General features: G+C 55.8%; 4 protein-coding genes across 4 annotated transcripts in view; 2 read left to right on the top strand and 2 right to left on the bottom strand.

Moving 5' to 3' along the window:
- Positions 1 to 726, bottom strand: part of PTSG_07734 (uncharacterized protein) — a 15,117-nt gene extending 14,391 nt beyond the window's left edge. The window contains exon 1 of the mRNA XM_004991477.1: positions 603 to 726. Within this exon, the coding sequence (XP_004991534.1) occupies positions 603 to 708 (106 nt within the window). The 5' untranslated portion in view covers positions 709 to 726. The remainder of the gene's footprint in view (positions 1 to 602) is intronic.
- A 43-nt stretch (positions 727 to 769) lies between these two features.
- On the bottom strand, positions 770 to 2,997 carry PTSG_07733 (uncharacterized protein). Its single transcript, XM_004991476.1, has 6 exons — positions 2,754 to 2,997; positions 2,574 to 2,650; positions 2,155 to 2,300; positions 1,662 to 1,764; positions 1,391 to 1,463; positions 770 to 1,196 (listed from the first exon to the last, which is right to left on the bottom strand). Exons 1-6 carry the CDS (start codon positions 2,873 to 2,875, stop codon positions 1,025 to 1,027), a joined length of 693 nt encoding a protein of 230 aa, XP_004991533.1. The 5' UTR covers positions 2,876 to 2,997; the 3' UTR covers positions 770 to 1,024.
- On the top strand, positions 2,980 to 15,401 carry PTSG_07732 (uncharacterized protein). Its single transcript, XM_004991475.1, has 32 exons — positions 2,980 to 3,439; positions 3,760 to 3,828; positions 3,994 to 4,118; positions 4,332 to 4,371; positions 4,532 to 4,603; positions 4,764 to 4,843; positions 5,038 to 5,108; positions 5,327 to 5,437; positions 5,608 to 5,840; positions 6,073 to 6,168; positions 6,417 to 6,534; positions 6,734 to 6,885; positions 7,147 to 7,357; positions 7,684 to 7,822; positions 7,998 to 8,062; positions 8,263 to 8,447; positions 8,721 to 8,954; positions 9,172 to 9,297; positions 9,471 to 9,556; positions 9,773 to 9,933; positions 10,254 to 10,343; positions 10,513 to 10,622; positions 10,822 to 10,916; positions 11,106 to 11,238; positions 11,413 to 11,529; positions 11,795 to 11,867; positions 12,058 to 12,203; positions 12,458 to 12,754; positions 13,022 to 13,499; positions 13,721 to 14,649; positions 14,848 to 14,979; positions 15,162 to 15,401. Exons 1-32 carry the CDS (start codon positions 3,326 to 3,328, stop codon positions 15,291 to 15,293), a joined length of 5,220 nt encoding a protein of 1,739 aa, XP_004991532.1. The 5' UTR covers positions 2,980 to 3,325; the 3' UTR covers positions 15,294 to 15,401.
- Positions 15,402 to 15,506: 105 nt separating this feature from the next.
- Positions 15,507 to 17,198, top strand: part of PTSG_07731 (uncharacterized protein) — a gene marked incomplete at its 3' end in the record, with an annotated part of 5,518 nt that continues 3,826 nt past the window's right edge. The window contains exons 1-5 of the mRNA XM_004991474.1: positions 15,507 to 15,783; positions 16,117 to 16,241; positions 16,436 to 16,502; positions 16,728 to 16,895; positions 17,149 to 17,198. The exon at positions 17,149 to 17,198 is cut by the window's right edge and continues 24 nt beyond it. Coding sequence (XP_004991531.1) covers positions 16,128 to 16,241; positions 16,436 to 16,502; positions 16,728 to 16,895; positions 17,149 to 17,198 — 399 coding nt within the window. The 5' untranslated portion in view covers positions 15,507 to 15,783; positions 16,117 to 16,127. The remainder of the gene's footprint in view (positions 15,784 to 16,116; positions 16,242 to 16,435; positions 16,503 to 16,727; positions 16,896 to 17,148) is intronic.

Raw genomic sequence — 17,198 nt, 5'->3', positions numbered from 1 at the left:
CTTTTGCGTTAGTTTCTTTTTTGCGTCCCGGATTGCATATTTCAGAACACGATATACAATGTTTCCCTACACCCATTTGTCTGTCGTAGGTGACGCATTGCGCACGCGCTCCGTCTCAGCTTCGTCGCTCTCCGCTGACGTCTGCACCCTGGTTGCGGTCGTGGACATCAAACGTTGAATCATCATGCTTAATCACTGATGCTCCGTCGATTACTTCTTTCACGCTTTGTCTTCGTACACCGTACTCTGGATCATAATCACACGGTAGTCGTGAGTCAATACTGATCTCGCCTAGACTCTTCGCGGCTTCTCTGTCCGCGTCATCTGCATGAGTGTCGCCGCGTGGAGAGCTGGCAGAGGTGTGTTCCCTCTCCGCCACACCGCCACTTTTTCGAGATGGACGCCCTTGCCCGCTGCGACCGAACCCTTGCCGAGGCGTGATTTGCTTTCCGTGTTTAGAAATTTGCAGCTCCGGTTTTTCCTATGATAGTTTGTGTTTTCATCAGGGATACACACACACACACACGCACACACACACACACACACACACACACACACACACACACACACACACACACACACGCACATGCATACACACGCACCTGGCTGGACGTTGATCGCCAGGGCGAGCAGCCCCAGAAGCACCACGGCCAGCCGTGCTGACGGCCGACTGCCGCTGCCACACGCAGAGAACGCCATCGCCAACATCGCCGTGCTATGTGTGCGTTGATGTGAAATGGCAAAAAGCGGTCTTCTTGTGCGTTGCTTGCTTGCTTGCGAACGCGTTTACAGACATGAGGGGCGAAATTTCTTTCAGTGGGTGGCGAATGCAGCAAAGCCTAGCTGCTCGCGCCGGGAAATTTGAAATGTCGAAGAAGGAAGACACAAGCAAGCGAAGGAAGAGGTTTGCACGCACACACACACACACACACACACACACACCCACACACACACGCACGCACACACACACGCACGAGATAACGCTGCCGCCCTGTGTTCCTCTTCACACATTCTTGTTGGCCTGCTAGGTCTTTGCCTTATCGTCACTGCTGCTGCTGCTGCTGCTGCTGTTGTTGTCGTTGCTGTTGCTTCCCTTTTCATCGAGGTGCCGCCGCACGAGGCGCTCCAACCGGTCAATATGGTCATCGGGGTGATGTGGCGCAATCTCCCGCAGGGCATGCGCAAGGTTCAGCAGACTGCAATGGTTGTGGTTGTGTGTGCACGTGTGTGTGTGCGTATGTGTTTGTATGTGTGTTTGTATGTGTGTGTATGTGTGTGTGTGTGTGTGCGATGCACGTGTTGACGTGAATGGGTGAGAGTCGCTGTACTGTGAGTCTGTCGTCACGCACACACACACACACACACACAACACGCGCACCACGCGACTCACTATTCGGAGTTGGGACCGCTTGGGCCGACGGAGGTGGCAATCACTCTGGCAATCTCCTCCTCATCGCGCACACCTGGCCCAAGTGGAAGCATGGACATGAGTACACGCTGGGTCTTTGTGTGTACACCTTTCTTGCAGCGTGCTGCTAATTTGCTGGTGCTCAAATACACACACACATTCGCACACGCACGCCCGCTCGCACGCACACACACAGGTGTACACACACATGTATGCGTACATGCGCAAAGGCCACCATCACAGCACCACACACCAGTAAACTGGGGGTTGTCCTCGGTGCCGACGTAGACGAGGCAGTTCAAGGACGAGGTGCCAACATTGTCAACGTGTTCCTCATGCACCACCGCCTCCACAACCTGGCGACAAAAGGCCGAGATGGGAACCAATGGACACACATCATCAGTGCAGGGCCATACGTTAGAAACAGCCACCATACGCACACAAGCTCACCGACAAACATGGGTACACATCGACAGGTTGATGCGAAAGCACAATGTGACACCAATGCAGAGCATGCGCAAGGGTTGCCCCTGTGTGTGTGTGCTTGTCTTATCGGTCAGGCTCTCTTTCTCCTCTCCTGCTTCTTCTCCCTTGCTCCCTCGTTCTCTCAATCCCTTACACGCACACACACGCACACACACGCACACACACGCACACACACGCACACACACGCACACACGCACACTCTCTCCCTCCCCCTCCCTCCCTCCCTCCCTCCCTTCTTCGCATACAGCTCTTGTTCTGACCTGGGTTTTGTAGCCGCCCTTCTCGCGATAGTCGAGGTGCGCCATAATGTCATCTGCACGGTCCGAGTGTATCCTGTACGCCACACCCCACACCCTATCGTGCTCGTTCTCGCTTTCCATCAACGTGACAACCCGCCCCGGCGCGCCTGCACCAGCACAAAAAAGGAATGAATAGCGCACCATTGCGGGGGGGGGTGAGTGTGGCAGAGGAGCAAGCGTGGATTCCACGCTGAGGTCATTAACCAGAACCACGAAACACCGCATCGCGATGTGCAAGCGACCAACCCCGAACACACGACCCACCTTGTCCACACTCATTGTTACAACACAACACCCGCCGCCGTTGTTTTCACACACACATGCACGCACACGCACACACACACACATGCACACGCACACACACACACACACACACAGACCTGGGACACCTCGATGGTCTTCTGAGAATTGGTAGAACCGTCGCACGTAGCCCTCAATGAAGCACGGCACCGCCTCCCTTCACCAATACAATGCACACCAGTGAGACATGAACGAGTGTGCAAAACACAAGGCACGACGACGAAACGAACCACGACAAACAACGCTGTGGTGCTGCTTACTCGTGTTCAAAGCCGACTTTCCAGGTAAGGCTGCCGTAGCCAAACACCCACAGGGGGTCGGGCCACTTTCCGCTGTCTCCCCCCTCGTTTGCCTCGTCGCGCTGGCCCGCGTTGCTGCTCATCACGCCGATGCCGCTAACGCTATGCTGCTGCTGCCTTCTTGTTGTTGCGCGTTCCTCCTCGTCTGTCTGTCTTTTTACTCTGCACTCCTGTATTCTATTCTTGCCATGAATTTGATGCGAAAGTAATTTTTCTGCAACGGCTTCGTTGGAGACGGAGCACAGCCACCAAAACACACCAACGCAGCCACAAGCCAAGCAGACGAGCCCACTGCTGCTGGCTGCTGCTGCATCTGAGAACGACTGGCGTGCGTGTGAGCGGCGCAGGAAGCGCGGGAGGGAGTGAGACACTTGCACACACACACACACAGAAAGAGAAGTAGCAGGAAGAGTGCACAGGGCGGTGTACAGCTACAGCACACAACAACGAACAACGCAAGCAGCGTGAACTGCTCAGGGTTCCATCACCGCGACACACACCACAACAACACACACACACACATACCGTAAGTCATGCAGTTGCGGCACTTGCAGACGGTTGTGCCGGCCGTTGAAGGCACCAACAAGGTCACCGCCATGGCATGGAGCCCAAACAACGTCAAGCTCGCCGTGGTCACCGTCGATCGGGTACGTACGTGCCTTGTGCTGGCTCCCTCTGTTTTGCTTCGCCTCCACTGCAGCATGCGCTCGCATCCGCTCTCCTCCACAACAACACCCTGGACATGCAAACACATGCACACACCAACATACACACAAACACATGCAAACACCAACATACACACAAACACATGCAAACACATACACCACACACATGCACGCGCGTGCACACGCACTTACACACGCTTAACACGCACGCACGTGAACAACTTTGATTGTCAACCCGTTCTATGCCATCGCATTGTGTTGTGCGCTAATGTCACGTCGCACCACGCGTCACGCCACTCCAGGTTGTCATTCTCTTTGATGAAAACGGTGACAAGCAAGACAAGTTCTCAACAAAGCCGGCAGAAAGCGGGGTGAGACCCACAGCCATGTGCTCTGACCTGTCGCTGCTTGAATTCTTTCCACGTGTGTGACGTTACTGTATTGAGTCACAGTGCTGTATTGAGTGACCAGTGCATACACAAACATTAGCACATGCCCACTAAAACACGTACGCACACATATATATATACACACAGGGTCCCAAGACGTATGTGGTCAAGGGGCTGGCGTGGTCGCCAGACTCGTGCAAGCTCGCTGTTGCACAAACAGACAAGATTGTCTTCGTGTACAAACTCGCCCAACCAGAGCGCGCAGCCGAGTGGTACGTGGTGTTGCGTGTGTGTTGTGTTTCTGTGTCTGTGTGTCTGTGTTGTGTGTGTCTGTGTGTGTGTGTGTGTGTATGCGCTCCCGCCATCGTGTTCATCTGTATTGCGTCGATGCGTATGTCCTACTCTCTTCCTCTCCCCTCGCCTTTCTCTTTCTCCATCACTCTCTCGTACTCATTTTCACACTCACATGTGTTTGTGTGCTGCAGGGACAAGAAGAAATCCATTTGCAACAAGTTCCTGCAAACGGTGAGAACCCATGATCCGCACCTATTGTCGCACATGCCCCCTGATTTGTGTGCTCAGACACACACACACACACACACTCTCTCTCTCTCTCACTGTTTCTCTGTGCCTCGCTGCCGGTTTGCTCACGCGTGTGTTCGGGCGATCTCTCTGCGGCCTACAGTCGCCCGTCACGTGCCTCGCGTGGCCCGCCGCACACCAGAACACCGTCGTGTACGGCCTCGTTGACGGAAAGGTAGCACGCGCGATGCTGTGCGTGTTTGTGGCAGAGACAACCACTGCATTCCTGTCTGCTGTAGGCTGCTCGACTCTTCTGTGTCTCTCTCTGTCTCGCGTGCCCAATGTGTCCTGCACATGTTCCCATACACACACACCCTTCCTTTGCTGCGTGTCAGGTGCGCATGGGCAACTTGAAGAACAACCGGTCCCAGTCGCTCTACCCAACGGGATCCCCATGCCTCGCCATCGCTGCCAGGTGAACACCGCAGTACTAGCTGTGTGTATGTGTGTGTGTGTGTGTGTGTGTGTGTGTGTGTGTGTGTGTGCGTGTGTGTGTGTGTGTGTGTGTAACACCTTGTAATGATTGCAACTTGACTTCTTCACTTGACACCGTTGCTGACACGTCTCATCCTCGCAACACATGCTCGCCCCCACCGCCACCGCCACCAGTCCTGACGGGCAGAACATTGTTTCCTCGCACGCCGACGGAAAACTTTACCGCTACTCACTCGAAGACAACGGTGGGTATGCGCCCTTGGCTGCGCATGTGTGTGTGCGTGTGTGCGTCTGTGCGTCTGTGTTTTTGCGTGTGAAAATCTGTCTCTGCGTGCGTGCGTGCGTACGTGTGAATGTACGCACGTGTATGTGTGTTTTTATGCTCTCGCAATTTCAACTCCACTGATGAACCTGTCTTTCGTGTGACATGTCTTTCGCCTCAATCATGTGTGTGTGTGTGCAGGTCGTCAGGGCATCCTGTGCAAGCACCCTGTGCCCGTGTATGCGCTGGCGTGGGGCGAGACCATCATGGCCGCAGGAAGCGACATGCGCGTCGTCTTCTACAACGAAAACGGTGCGTGCTGCTCGCATGCATGCGTGATGTGAACTGTGTGTTTTGTGTGTGTGTGTGCTGTTGTGTGTGCGTGTTGTGTGGTGAAGCACGCGTCTTGCATATCCATCGCACATGCCCTTCCATTTCTCCACCCCAACCACGCCACCACCACCACCACCACCACCAACCAGGGCGGGTGGTGCAGCACTTTGAGCACGGCGAGGAGGAGGGCGAGTCCGACCCCACCACCGCCGTCGTCAGCCCGAGTGGCCAGAGCATCGTCGTTGGCTCGTGCGATCGCCTGCGCGTGTACAACTACAACATCCGCCGCTCAAAGTGGGACGCGTCGCCACCGAAGACGATTGAGAACCTGTACACCGTCTCCGCCCTCGCGTGGAAGCCAGACGGCAGCAGGCTCGCCGTGGTCAGTTGCCCTGCTTGTGGCCCGGGGTGGTGGTGTGATAACTGTGCGAATAATTGTGCTGGTGTGACAATTGTGGCGTTGAAGATGGCGGTTTGATGTGGTCGGTGTGACTGACGCATGAGTGTGGTTTCGGGACCATAATGTGTGTGATGTTGTCCACTTGTGCCTTTACATGCACGCAATCGTTCTCACCACACACACACACGCACACACACGTACGTTTGACCATCAGGGCAACCTGTGCGGTGCCGTTGAGTTGTTTGAGTGCTGTCTCAAGCGCACCCTCTACAAGGGCAAGTTTGACTTCACCTACGTCGGGCCCTCACAAGTGCGTGAAAATATGCCTCTGCTTGTGCATGTGTGTATGTACAGCTCTGTGTGTTTGTTTGTGTGTGTGTGTGTGTGTGTGTGTGTGTGCAGCTGTGTGTGTGCAGATGTGTGTGTTTGCTTGTTGCGTGCATCTGCCTCTGGAGTGTGTGGCGCAGTTGTTTGATGCCTTCCGTTGCGTCCCATCCTCACCTGCAATCATCATCACCATCATCCACCAACGCTGCGTGCAACTGGGCACCCGCTCAGGTGATTGTGACGAAGCTTGCGACCGGCAGTCGCATTGTTCTCAAGTCGCACTACAACTACGAGATTGAGAAGATCAACGTGCTCGGCAACGACCAGTACCTCGTCGGCCATACAAACGGTCAGCACCTCGCAACGACAGCGGAGGAAGAGAGCGAATGGTGCTGGTGACCATGTGTGTGCGTGCGTGCCGTGTTTGACTTCCCCGTTCTTTTCACACTTTTTCAGCAACAACCGGTCGACTTACACATGCCCCTCGCAAACCACCTCTTCCCCCCCCCCATCTTCAAATCCATCCATCTCCACCACATTGGATGCAGAGACGCTGCTGATCGGGGACCTTGCGACGTGCCGCCTGAGCGAGGTGCCGTGGCGCTTCTCCGGCAACGAGAAGTTCTACTTTGAGAACCCAATGTGCGCCCTCATCTTCAACGCGGGCGAGCTCACCGTCGTCGAATACGGCAACAATGAGGTGCCGGCGTGTTCTGCCGTTGTGTGTCTGTCTGTAAGTGCGTGTATGTAAGTGTGTGTGTGTGTGTGCATCTGTCTGTACTTGCGTGTGTATGGTTGGGTGTGTGCCTGTGTGTGTCTGTGTGTCATTGAACCCGCCTTTTTTTTTTTTTCACTCAGCTCCCCGCTCCCATCTCACCATCCTGACGACATCCTGACGACATCCTACCCCCAAATCCCCTCCCCTCCCCCCCCCCTTCTCTCTCTCTCCTGCTCTCACCAGATCCTGGGCAGTGTGCGCACGGAGCACATGAACCCGCACGTGCTGAGCATTTGCATTGGAGGCCGCACTTCCACGCCGACGGAGGACAACAAGAAGATGGCGTACCTCATTGACGCGCGCACCGTTGTGCTGATGGACCTGACCAACGGGTCCACCATCGCGACCATCGAACACGACGCAAAGGTCGACTGGCTCGAGCTCAACGAAACAGGTGAACACACACACACACACACACACACACACACACACACACTTACACATGCAGGTGGTCCGGCTGCTGTGTGCGTTCGTGTGTGCATGTGCATGTGCATGTACACGTGTGTGGACTCTTCTGCGGACGTGTGTATACGCGTGTGAGTGTTGTGCGATGTATGGAAGACGGACACCTCGCTGCATTCGCTGCTTTGCCCCCTACTCACGCACATTTGCACACTTGCTTCACCATCACACTTCAAACCACACCACCACACTTCAAACCACACACACACACACACACCACCACCACCGCCACCACCAACACCGCTCGTGTCACTGCAGGGCGCAAGTTGATGTTCCGGGACAAGCGGCGCCGGCTGTTCCTGTTTGACATTGCGACAGAGGAGCAGCACGCTCTCCTCAGCTTTTGCTCATATGTCCAGTGGGTCCCAAACTCCGACGTCATCGTCGCTCAAAACCGGTGTGTAATTGCGGGTGTGCGTGTATGTACTTGTGCGTGTGTGTGCGTGTACTTGTATGTGTGGGCGTGAGAGCGCTCTTGTGCCTGTGTGTGTGTGTGCACATGTATTATGCACGTTCTCATATGGTTTTCTGTGCGCACAACTATGTGTGTGCGCCTTTGTGTCTGCGTGCAGCAACAACCTGTGCGTGTGGTACAGCGTTGACCACCCCGAACGCGTCACATCATTCGAAATCAAAGGTGCAGACATGCAACCACACGTTGTGGCTGGAAGTGGCAAACGACAAACCACGTGTGCACTCACACACACACACTCACACACACTCACACTCACACTTACACACACACTCTCTCTCTCTCTCTCACACACACACACTCTCACTCGCACTCACACACACACGCACTCACGCACACACACTCACGCACACGTGCGTGTTCAGGCGATGTTGAGGACATTGAGCGCGTGGACGGGCGGACGGAAGTGCTGGTGGACGAAGGGGTGAACCAGGTCGCGTACACGCTTGATGAGGGCCTGATTGAGTTTGGAACAGCAGTGGAGGATGGGGACTACGTGCGCGCCGTCGCTTTCTTGGAGACACTCGACACCTCGTCCCCAGAGAGCAAGGTCCGAGTGCTGCGTCGTTGTTCTGTTGGACGCGCACACACACACACACACACATACACACACACACACACGCACGCACGTGTCTGCTCCTTTGCGTGTATGCGCGGTTGCATTGATTGACCGAGGGCTGGCGTACGCACGTGTTGTCGTTTGTTATGGGGCCACTTTGCTCCGTCTGCTGATGCAATGAGACCAATCATTGTAAGTCGCCACTCACCGCCATCGTGAATCCACCACCCCCCCCCTCTCGCCAACTGCGCGCCATCTCCGCAGGCCATGTGGTCGACACTGGCGCAGCTGTCGCTCAATGCTGAAGAACTTGTTGTTGCCGAGCGCTGCTACGCTGCCCTGGGCAACGTTGCCAAGGCGTCCTACCTGCACCGCGTGAACGAGGAGGCGCGTACCAATGGTTCACAGAGCTTCCAAGTGCGCGCCAAGATGGCTGCCCTCAACCAGCACTTCAAGCTGGCGGAAACAATCTACCTCGAACAGGGCGCTGTCGACCAGGTGCCGTTCCTTTGGGGGGGGAGGGAGGTGGAAATGGCGTTTGTTGCGGGCATTGCTGATCGCTGTGTGTATGTGTGTGTGTGTGTGTGTCTGTCTGTCTGTCTGTCTATGGTTGTGATGGCGTTTCATTCGCGCGTCTTCCCCTACTTCCACCCACTCACACACACACACACACACACCACCTTCCTCTCCTTTACTCAACCCAACGTGTGCGCAGGCCATGTCGATGTACCAGACGCTGCACCAGTGGGACCAGGCCATCGCCGTTGCCGAGTCGCGCAACCTGCCCGAGCTCCACGACATGCGCAACAACTACATGACATGGCTCATCGAGACCGGCCAGGTAACGTCGGCGGTGGGGAGGGGTTGCTTGCTTGCTGGCCTGCTGGGATGGGATGAGTGCCACTTGTTCGTGTGTCGATCATGCTGGCGTGCCCTCGCCTGTGAATGGTCAGAACTGACTTGTTCGTTACATCCCCCGCTCATTCTCTCTCGCTGTTGCTGTTGTGTCCGTAGGAGGAGCAAGCTGGCAAGGTGAAGGAGAGCGAGGGCGATTTGCACGGCGCCCTCGGCTTCTACATGAAGGCCGGTCTCCCAGGACGGTGAGCACTTGCTGCTTCTGCTGCTGTTGTTTGATTGTGTGTGTGTGTGTGTCTGTCTGTCTGTCTGTTTGTCTGTCTGTGACTTGTCTGTTTGTCTGTTTGTTTGTCTGTGACTTGCTTGTCTGCGTACATGTGTATCACAAGTCAGAGTGTACAGGTCACATCTCGCTGATTCTCAACCTCACAATCACCCACCGCCATCCCCACTGTCGCCAGCGCTGCCAACCTTGTGATGCAGCACCCGGAGCTTGCGCAGGCGCAAGATGTTGTGAGCCGCGTGTCGAGTGCCCTCATGAACGCGTCGCTGTACGAGACGGCCGGGCAGCTGTTTGAGCGCGCACAGCTCACCTCCCGCGCCCTCGAGGCATACAAGAAGGGTGAGGGTCTTGGCTTGCTTGGCTTCTTGCTCGCTGAAGTTGGAGTTGTGTTTGTTGTGTATTGTATGTATGCTGAGGTTTTGTTGCAGGCTGTTGCGTCACTTCTGTGTGTATTTCACTTTTGCCTCCCATTGCCAATGCCATGAACATCTTACACACACACACATACATACATACATACATACATACATACATGCTCTCACACACACACACTCACTCACTCACTCACTCACTCACTCACTCACTCACTCACTCACACACACACACACTCACACACATGCACGCACACACGCCTCCTGCGTTGTGCTGTGTGCATGCAGGCAATGTGTACGGGCGTGCGGTCGAGCTGTGCCGGGTTGCGTTCCCCAACGAAGTCGTCACCTTGGAGGAGCAGTGGGGCGACTACCTTGGTATGCAAACGCACGCACGCATGCATGACATGCTTTGAGCACACCGGATGCGTCTTCTGTACGTCTTCAACACGTTCGTCGTTGCCCCTGATTGGTCAACATGCTTACCTTGTTGAACAACACCCCTGTCCACTCACTCTCTCCCGACTCCACCGCTACACGTGCGCAGTTGCGCAGAAGCAGCTAGACAGCGCCATCCCGCACTTTATTGAGGCCGGCCGCATGGAGAAGGCAATTGAGGCTGCAATCAACGCTCGCCAATGGACAAAAGCGGCGCAGGTATTGTATCCACCCTTGCTCCCGCCCTGCACACACACGCGCGCACACACACACACACACACACACACACACACACACACACACACACACACACACACACACACACACATGCGTTCTCTCTTCCTCTTCCAGGCGCCATCCCTGTTCCTTTAACACCCCATTCCTCGCCAATCACCAACCACCACCACCACCACCACAGATTGTTGACATGCAGGAGGAGGCGGTCGCGCGGCCATACTACAAAGTGCTCGCCGAACACTTTGCCTCCGTCCGCGATTTCTCAAACGCAAAGAAGTGCGTGTGCGTGTGTGTGCGTGTACGTGTGCGTGTGCGTGCGTGTGCGTGTGCGTGTAATGATGACGCCCTGCTGATGCTTGGAAGATGTGTTGATCTCTGGCGCTGGCATTCACACACATACAATGCACACTTGATCAGCCAGTACTCACATACATGCACGCGCACACGACACACGCACTGCTGCAGGTACTACATCAAGAACCGCACGCCCAAGGCTGCGATTGAGATGTATGTTGCTGCGGGCAAGTGGGACGAGGCGCACAAGCTCTCGAACAAATACATGCAGAAGGAGGACGTTGCTGACATGTACCTCGACAAGGTGCGCTTCGCGGCGCTGCGCTGCAGAGGGATGTGTGTGTGTGTGCCTGCTGTGTACATGTGTGTGTCTACTGTGTGTGCATGTGTGTATGGTTGCGTACGTTCAGTGTGAAGGTGTGAAGCCCCATTTTGGCCTCTCACTCATAACACACATGCACACATCCACGTTTGCCAGGCTGGCGAGCTTGAAGGGCAGCACAAGTACAAGGAGGCCGAGAAGCTGTACATCTCTGTTGACGAGCCTGATTTCGCCATCAACATGTACAAGCGCATTCGCCAATACGACGATATGGTGCGCACTCGCTCGCAGGAGCAGGGCAGAGAGGAGGGTGCAGGGGAGGGGAGACAGAAGGGAAGAAGTGTGTGCAGGGCTGAATGGGGGCGGGGTGAATGCTCAGCGACTGCGGAAGGAGTGCACTTGTGCACGTTACTTGCACGTGATCGAGACGGTTGTCTTTGACAGCACCAGTCCACACTTCTTATTGCTCATGTTCTTCTTGTTGCTGCTGTTGGTGTTCTGACTGTCGTTGTCGGCAATGGCGTTCCGATGCCTGCAGGTTCGACTCATCAAGCAGTACCATCCAGATTTGCTCAAGGATACACACATGCACCTTGCAAGCGAACTCCAAGGTCCCACCTATGTGCATTGTTTCGCCTGCTATGCGGGCCGCTTTGCTTGTTGCTCCTCTTCAATTATTCATGTGTGTCTCGTGCTGCTCACACAAACACACACTAAAACAAACAAACACACGCACTCAAACAAACAAACACACGTACACGCACACACGCACGCACGCACATCAACTTGCGTGACCATTAGAGGAGGGCCAGCTGGCGCAGGCGGAGACGCACTTTGTCGAAGCGGACGACTGGCGCAGCGCAGTGAACATGTACCGTGGAGCCGACATGTGGGACGATGCATACCGCGTCGCAAAGGCACACGGCGGCCAGAACGCAGCACAGCAGGTCTGATAGCGTGCGACTTGTTTGTTCGTTTGTTTGCGTGTTTGTGTGTGTGTGTGTGTGTGTGCGTGCGTGTGTGCGCGTGCGTGTATGTGTGCGTGTGTGCGCGCGCGCGTGTGCGTGTGTGTGGTGCACTGCCACAAATGTTGCTTTTGCCTTTCTTCGCCAGTGAGCACAGTTTTATGTATGCACACGCACACACTCACTCACCCCTCCAAATGCTCGCATCAATCCACACCACACTTTGTTGACATCAGGTGGCCTACCTGTGGGCGAAGAGCCTTGGCGGCGACAGCGCTGTGAAACTCCTTGTGAAGCTCGACATGGTGTCTGTTGCCATTGACTTTGCGTGCGATCAGAGCGCGTTTGACTTTGCCTTTGAGCTGGCACGCTCGGCAGCCAAGGAGCGGCTGAGCGACGTGCACCTGAAGCACGCCATGCACTTAGAGGACGAGGGCATGTTCAAGGAGGCTGAGGAAGAGTTTGTGCGTGCAGGCAAACCGAAAGAGGCGGTGCTCATGTATGTGCACGCACAGGACTGGGACAGCGCTCAGGTGTGTGTGTGTGTGTGTGTGTGTGTGTGTGTGTGTGTGTGTGTGTTGTGTGGTGTTGTGTGGTGTTGTGTGTTGTGTGTGGGTGCGTGTGTGTGTGTGTGTGTGTTTGTGTGCATACTTGTGCACCATGTACGCCCGCTCATTTGCTTCTTGCGAGAATAAGCTCCAGCAGCACCCAATGTCATATTCCTCTTTGCATCTCACCCAAGCCCAATGCCCCCCGTTCCACCAAACCAACCTCCCCTCCCCCTCCCAAACACGATTCAGCGTGTTGCTGAGGGCCATGATCCGGACAGCATCTCCGATGTGCTGGTGGGCCAGGCCCGAGTCGCCTTCCAGAACCGCGACTTTGCGGCTGCAGAGACGTTCCTGCTGCGGGCAGACCGCCCCGAGCTCGCCGTGCGCTACTACAAGGAGGCAGACATGCTGCAGGATGCACTTCGCCTCGCCACGGAGTACGTGCCAAGCAAGGTGCCGGAGATCAAGGCACTCATTGCCAAGAAGGGGACACCCATGCCTCCAGGCACGCACGGCGATGACGTCATGGAACGCGCGCGCATGCTGGAGGCGAGCGGGCAGCACGCCAAGGCGGTTGAGGAGTACCTGAAGGTGACGCCGGAGAGCGTGCGCGACGATGACGTGGTGGAGGAAGCGTGCGAGAAGGCGGCTGAGCTGGCGACCAAGTTTATCCCGGCCAAGGCAGCGGATGTCGTCACCACTGCATGCAGGAGCCTCGTCACAATCGGTCAGTGGGGCATTGAAGCGGCCTCGTTGCGTGTCGTTTGGCGTAATGGAGGGAAGGGGGTGATTGCGCTGCCTCTCATGCATGTTTCATCCATGAGGTTTCAATATGTATTCCCACCCACTCGCACAAAACTGACATCCCCTGTCCCTCTCCTCTTTGAATCTATCCTATGCCCCTGCTTACTGCTCGTGCGCTGCCATCATTATCACCATCACCACCAGGGCGGTACGGGGTGGCTGCGGACCTGTTCCTCGGCATCGACATGCTGCGCGAGGCAGTGGAGACGTGCATGGCAGGCAACCTGTGGGACCGCGCAAAGAACCTGGCAGACGGCGACGACGACCTCGCTGCATATGTGCAGGAGCGTTACGAGGAGCACCTCAAGGAGACGGGCGACCCCACCCGGCTGGTGGAGGTGAACGTGATTGCAGCGCTGGACATGTATGCGCAGCAGCGGCAGTGGGAGCGGTGCATGGCGGAGGCAGAGAAGCACGGTGGGCAGGTGCTGAACAAGTACGCGGCACTGTACGCAGCAGACCTGCTGGACCAGGGCGATGTGGTGCACGCACTGGGCGTGTTCAAGCAGCACGGCGCGCCGTCCACGCCGAACAACTTCAACCTCTACCGCAAGCTCACGCTCGATGTGCTCAACGCACCGCACGTGTCTGGGTATGGCGTGTACGCGGACCTGCGTGACGTGCTCGCTGGCGTGTGCACGGGCCTCTCTGCACCGCAGCACGGGCAGGGCGTGGTGGACGAGTTTGACCGCCTCACGCGCATCTGCCACTACATGGCGCTGAAGAACGCGTGCAAGGACGTGGGGGAGCTTGCAGACCTCTTCACCAAGCTCAACGTGGCGCTGCTGCGGTACACGGACACGGTACCCGCCGACCGGGCGTTCTACGAGGCCGGCATGGCGTTCAAGGACCAAGGGCGCGACAACATGGCGTTTATGCTGCTGAACCGCTTCCTGGACCTCTCCGAGGCAATCGAGGAAGGCGACCTGGATGGCCTCGACAACACGGATTTCGTGGACACGGACATACCGTTTGAGATTCCGCTGCCGGATGCGCCAAGCATTGCGGAGGACGAGCGGGAGGAGATCAAGGACTGGGTCCTCGCCGTCTCCATGGACCAGCAGATTGACCAGGTGCCGTGCATGTGTGTATGTGTGTTGTGTCCTGCGTTCGTGTGTGTGTGTGTGTTGTGTGCTGCGTGCTGTGTGTGTGTGTGTGTGTGTGTGTGTGTGTGTGGTGCCACCAAAGATGGATATCCTGCCTCACCTTTGAATGTGCCTCCCTCCTCAACGTCTCATCCCCCTTCCCCTCCCCCACCTCTCACCCTGCAGGTGCTTGAGAAGGATGAGCGCGGTGTCTTTATTGGCACGCTGGTTGACAAGATGCACAACAAGACCTACCAGCCCTGCGTCATCTCAGGATTCCCCATCCTTGGCGCCGCCGTCGACATGGACGACGGAAAGGTACGTTGTATGTGTGTATTTTGTGTGTGTGTATTTTGTGTGTGTGTGTGTGTACTTGTACGTTGTGATGCGTGCACGTGCTGGATGAGATGATCTCACCACCACCTAATCTTCCACCATCATCAACAACAACAACAACAACAACAACAACAACAACAACAACAACAACAACAAATGCGCAGGTTGCGTCGCGTGAGGATTGGAACAAGTTTGTCATGGCGGTGAAGACGCTGCACAACGATGATCTGTCGGATGTGCTTCGCTTCCTCAACACCTGGTGTGGCGCTCCCGCCAACCCCTCCTACGCCTTTTAGCCTTCTGGCCCTTGCTCTGCTGTGCTGCTGTACATGTCTCTGTGTGTGTGTGTGTGTGTGTGTGTATGCGTGTGTGTGTCTGTGTCTGCGTCTGTCTGTGTGTGTGCGTTGTTCTGCTTCATCAACTTCCATCTTGCCTCTTGTCCCATTGCAGAAATACATGTTTTGCCGTGTGCGATTATTGTGAGAGATTTCCATACATTTTCTTGGATGTGAAGCGCGCAAAGGCCAAACCGTCGTTTGGAGGCTGCTTGTGGTGTTGTTGTTGCTGTTCTGTTGTGAGACGGCGGGAGAGCGCGAACAAGCAGGCCAGAGCACGAGCAGACAGACAACCCCAGACAAGCACACAGCGCGGTTGTGGCGGTTGCTGCTGCTGTTGTCGTCGTTGCTGTTGATTGGAATTGGCAGCGATCCCGTTGGTAGCTGTGTGTCTGGCGGGTGATCCCCCGCTGTCTGCATTGAGACAGTGTTGCGCAGCCGCCTTTCTTTGGTGAGTGGCTGAGCGAAATCGTGGTGGAGTTGTCCGTTCTATGCGGTGCGTTGAAGTGGTGGTGTTCGTGTGTGGAGTTTGCGCGAACGCTGCGTGGACGATCCCTTTGTTTAACAGTGCTTCGTTTGATGTTGTCACGGGTTCTGTTGGAGCGGGGGGCCTGCTTGCTTGCTTTGCCCTCTCGCGCTTTGCATGTGTGTTGTGCATGTGCGTTGTACATGGGTGGGCGATGTTGTTGTGGGTGGAATCGTGCAGCGTGTCGTGTTTCTGTACCGTCGCACAACCTCACTCATCACCGACACCATTATCACGGACACGATTTCTTGTGTGCAGGGAAAGGAAAGATGGGCGCCTTCCGCAGCAAGCCGGCTGTGGAAAAGGACATTGAGGCCGGCGTTGATCAGCATGGACGATCCTTCATCTGCGGATCCATGCAAGGCTGGCGCATCGATCAAGAGGTGGGATGTGTGTGTGTGTGTGTGTGTGTGTGTGTGTGTGTGTGAAACTCGGCTGCGTGGGCAGCGCCTGCTGGACACTTTGTGCTGTTGTTGTTTGTTGCCAGTGCCGTGTGATGTCGTGTGTTTTGTTGGAAGCGCTCGTTCCTCACGTGCACAACACCGCTTGCTTCCCATCCATATTCGCTTTATGGCAGGACGCGCATTTGATTGTCACCAAGGAGAAGCAGTATGCCATGTATGGCGTGTTTGACGGCCATGGTGGTACGTGCAAACCCCATTGGCCCCCCCCCCCTAACCCGACGCCGCCTTGATCGCCTTGATTTGATACTTGTGGAAATGGCACTTGCACACAATTGAGGGGTGACTCACGAGGGGATTCACGCCACTACGTGTGTGTGTGTGTGTGTGTGTGTGTGTGTGTGTGTGTGGTGTGTGTGTGTGTGTGTGTGTGTGTGTGTGTGTGTGTGTGCGTGCGTACGTGTGCAGGGCCGGAGGTATCTGCGTTGGTTGCGCGGCGGCTGTTGGAGTTTCTGAAGAGTCACCCGGAGTGGGATCGCAACAAGGAGGAGGCCGTGCGAGGGGCGTTCCGCAACATGGACAAATTCATCAATTCGCGCAAAGGCAGACGCGAGATGCGCACCTTGCTCCAGCTCAGTGCGTTGTTCACGTTTTGGTTTTTCGCACACGTGTGTGTGTGTGTGTGTGTGTGTGTGTGTGTGTGTTTTTGTGTGTGTGTGTGTGTGTGTGTGTGTGTGTGTGTGTGTGCGGGGGCGGGTTACTCTTTGTCTGCTGTGCTTTTGTTGTGAAATGACGGCACTCGCCGATCGATGGCACATCCCCCACGACTAACGCATCACCAAACGCACCATCACCATCACCGCCACCATGATCGTTGCTATATGCGCAGCGCCGGATGCGGTTGCGCCCATGGAGGAGGGCGAGCTTGATCTTCTTCAA

The sequence above is a fragment of the Salpingoeca rosetta genome (assembly GCF_000188695.1).
Source record: "Salpingoeca rosetta unplaced genomic scaffold supercont1.20, whole genome shotgun sequence".
NCBI lineage: Eukaryota > Choanoflagellata > Craspedida > Salpingoecidae > Salpingoeca > Salpingoeca rosetta.
This window is presented reverse-complemented; position numbering and strand designations above follow the sequence as displayed.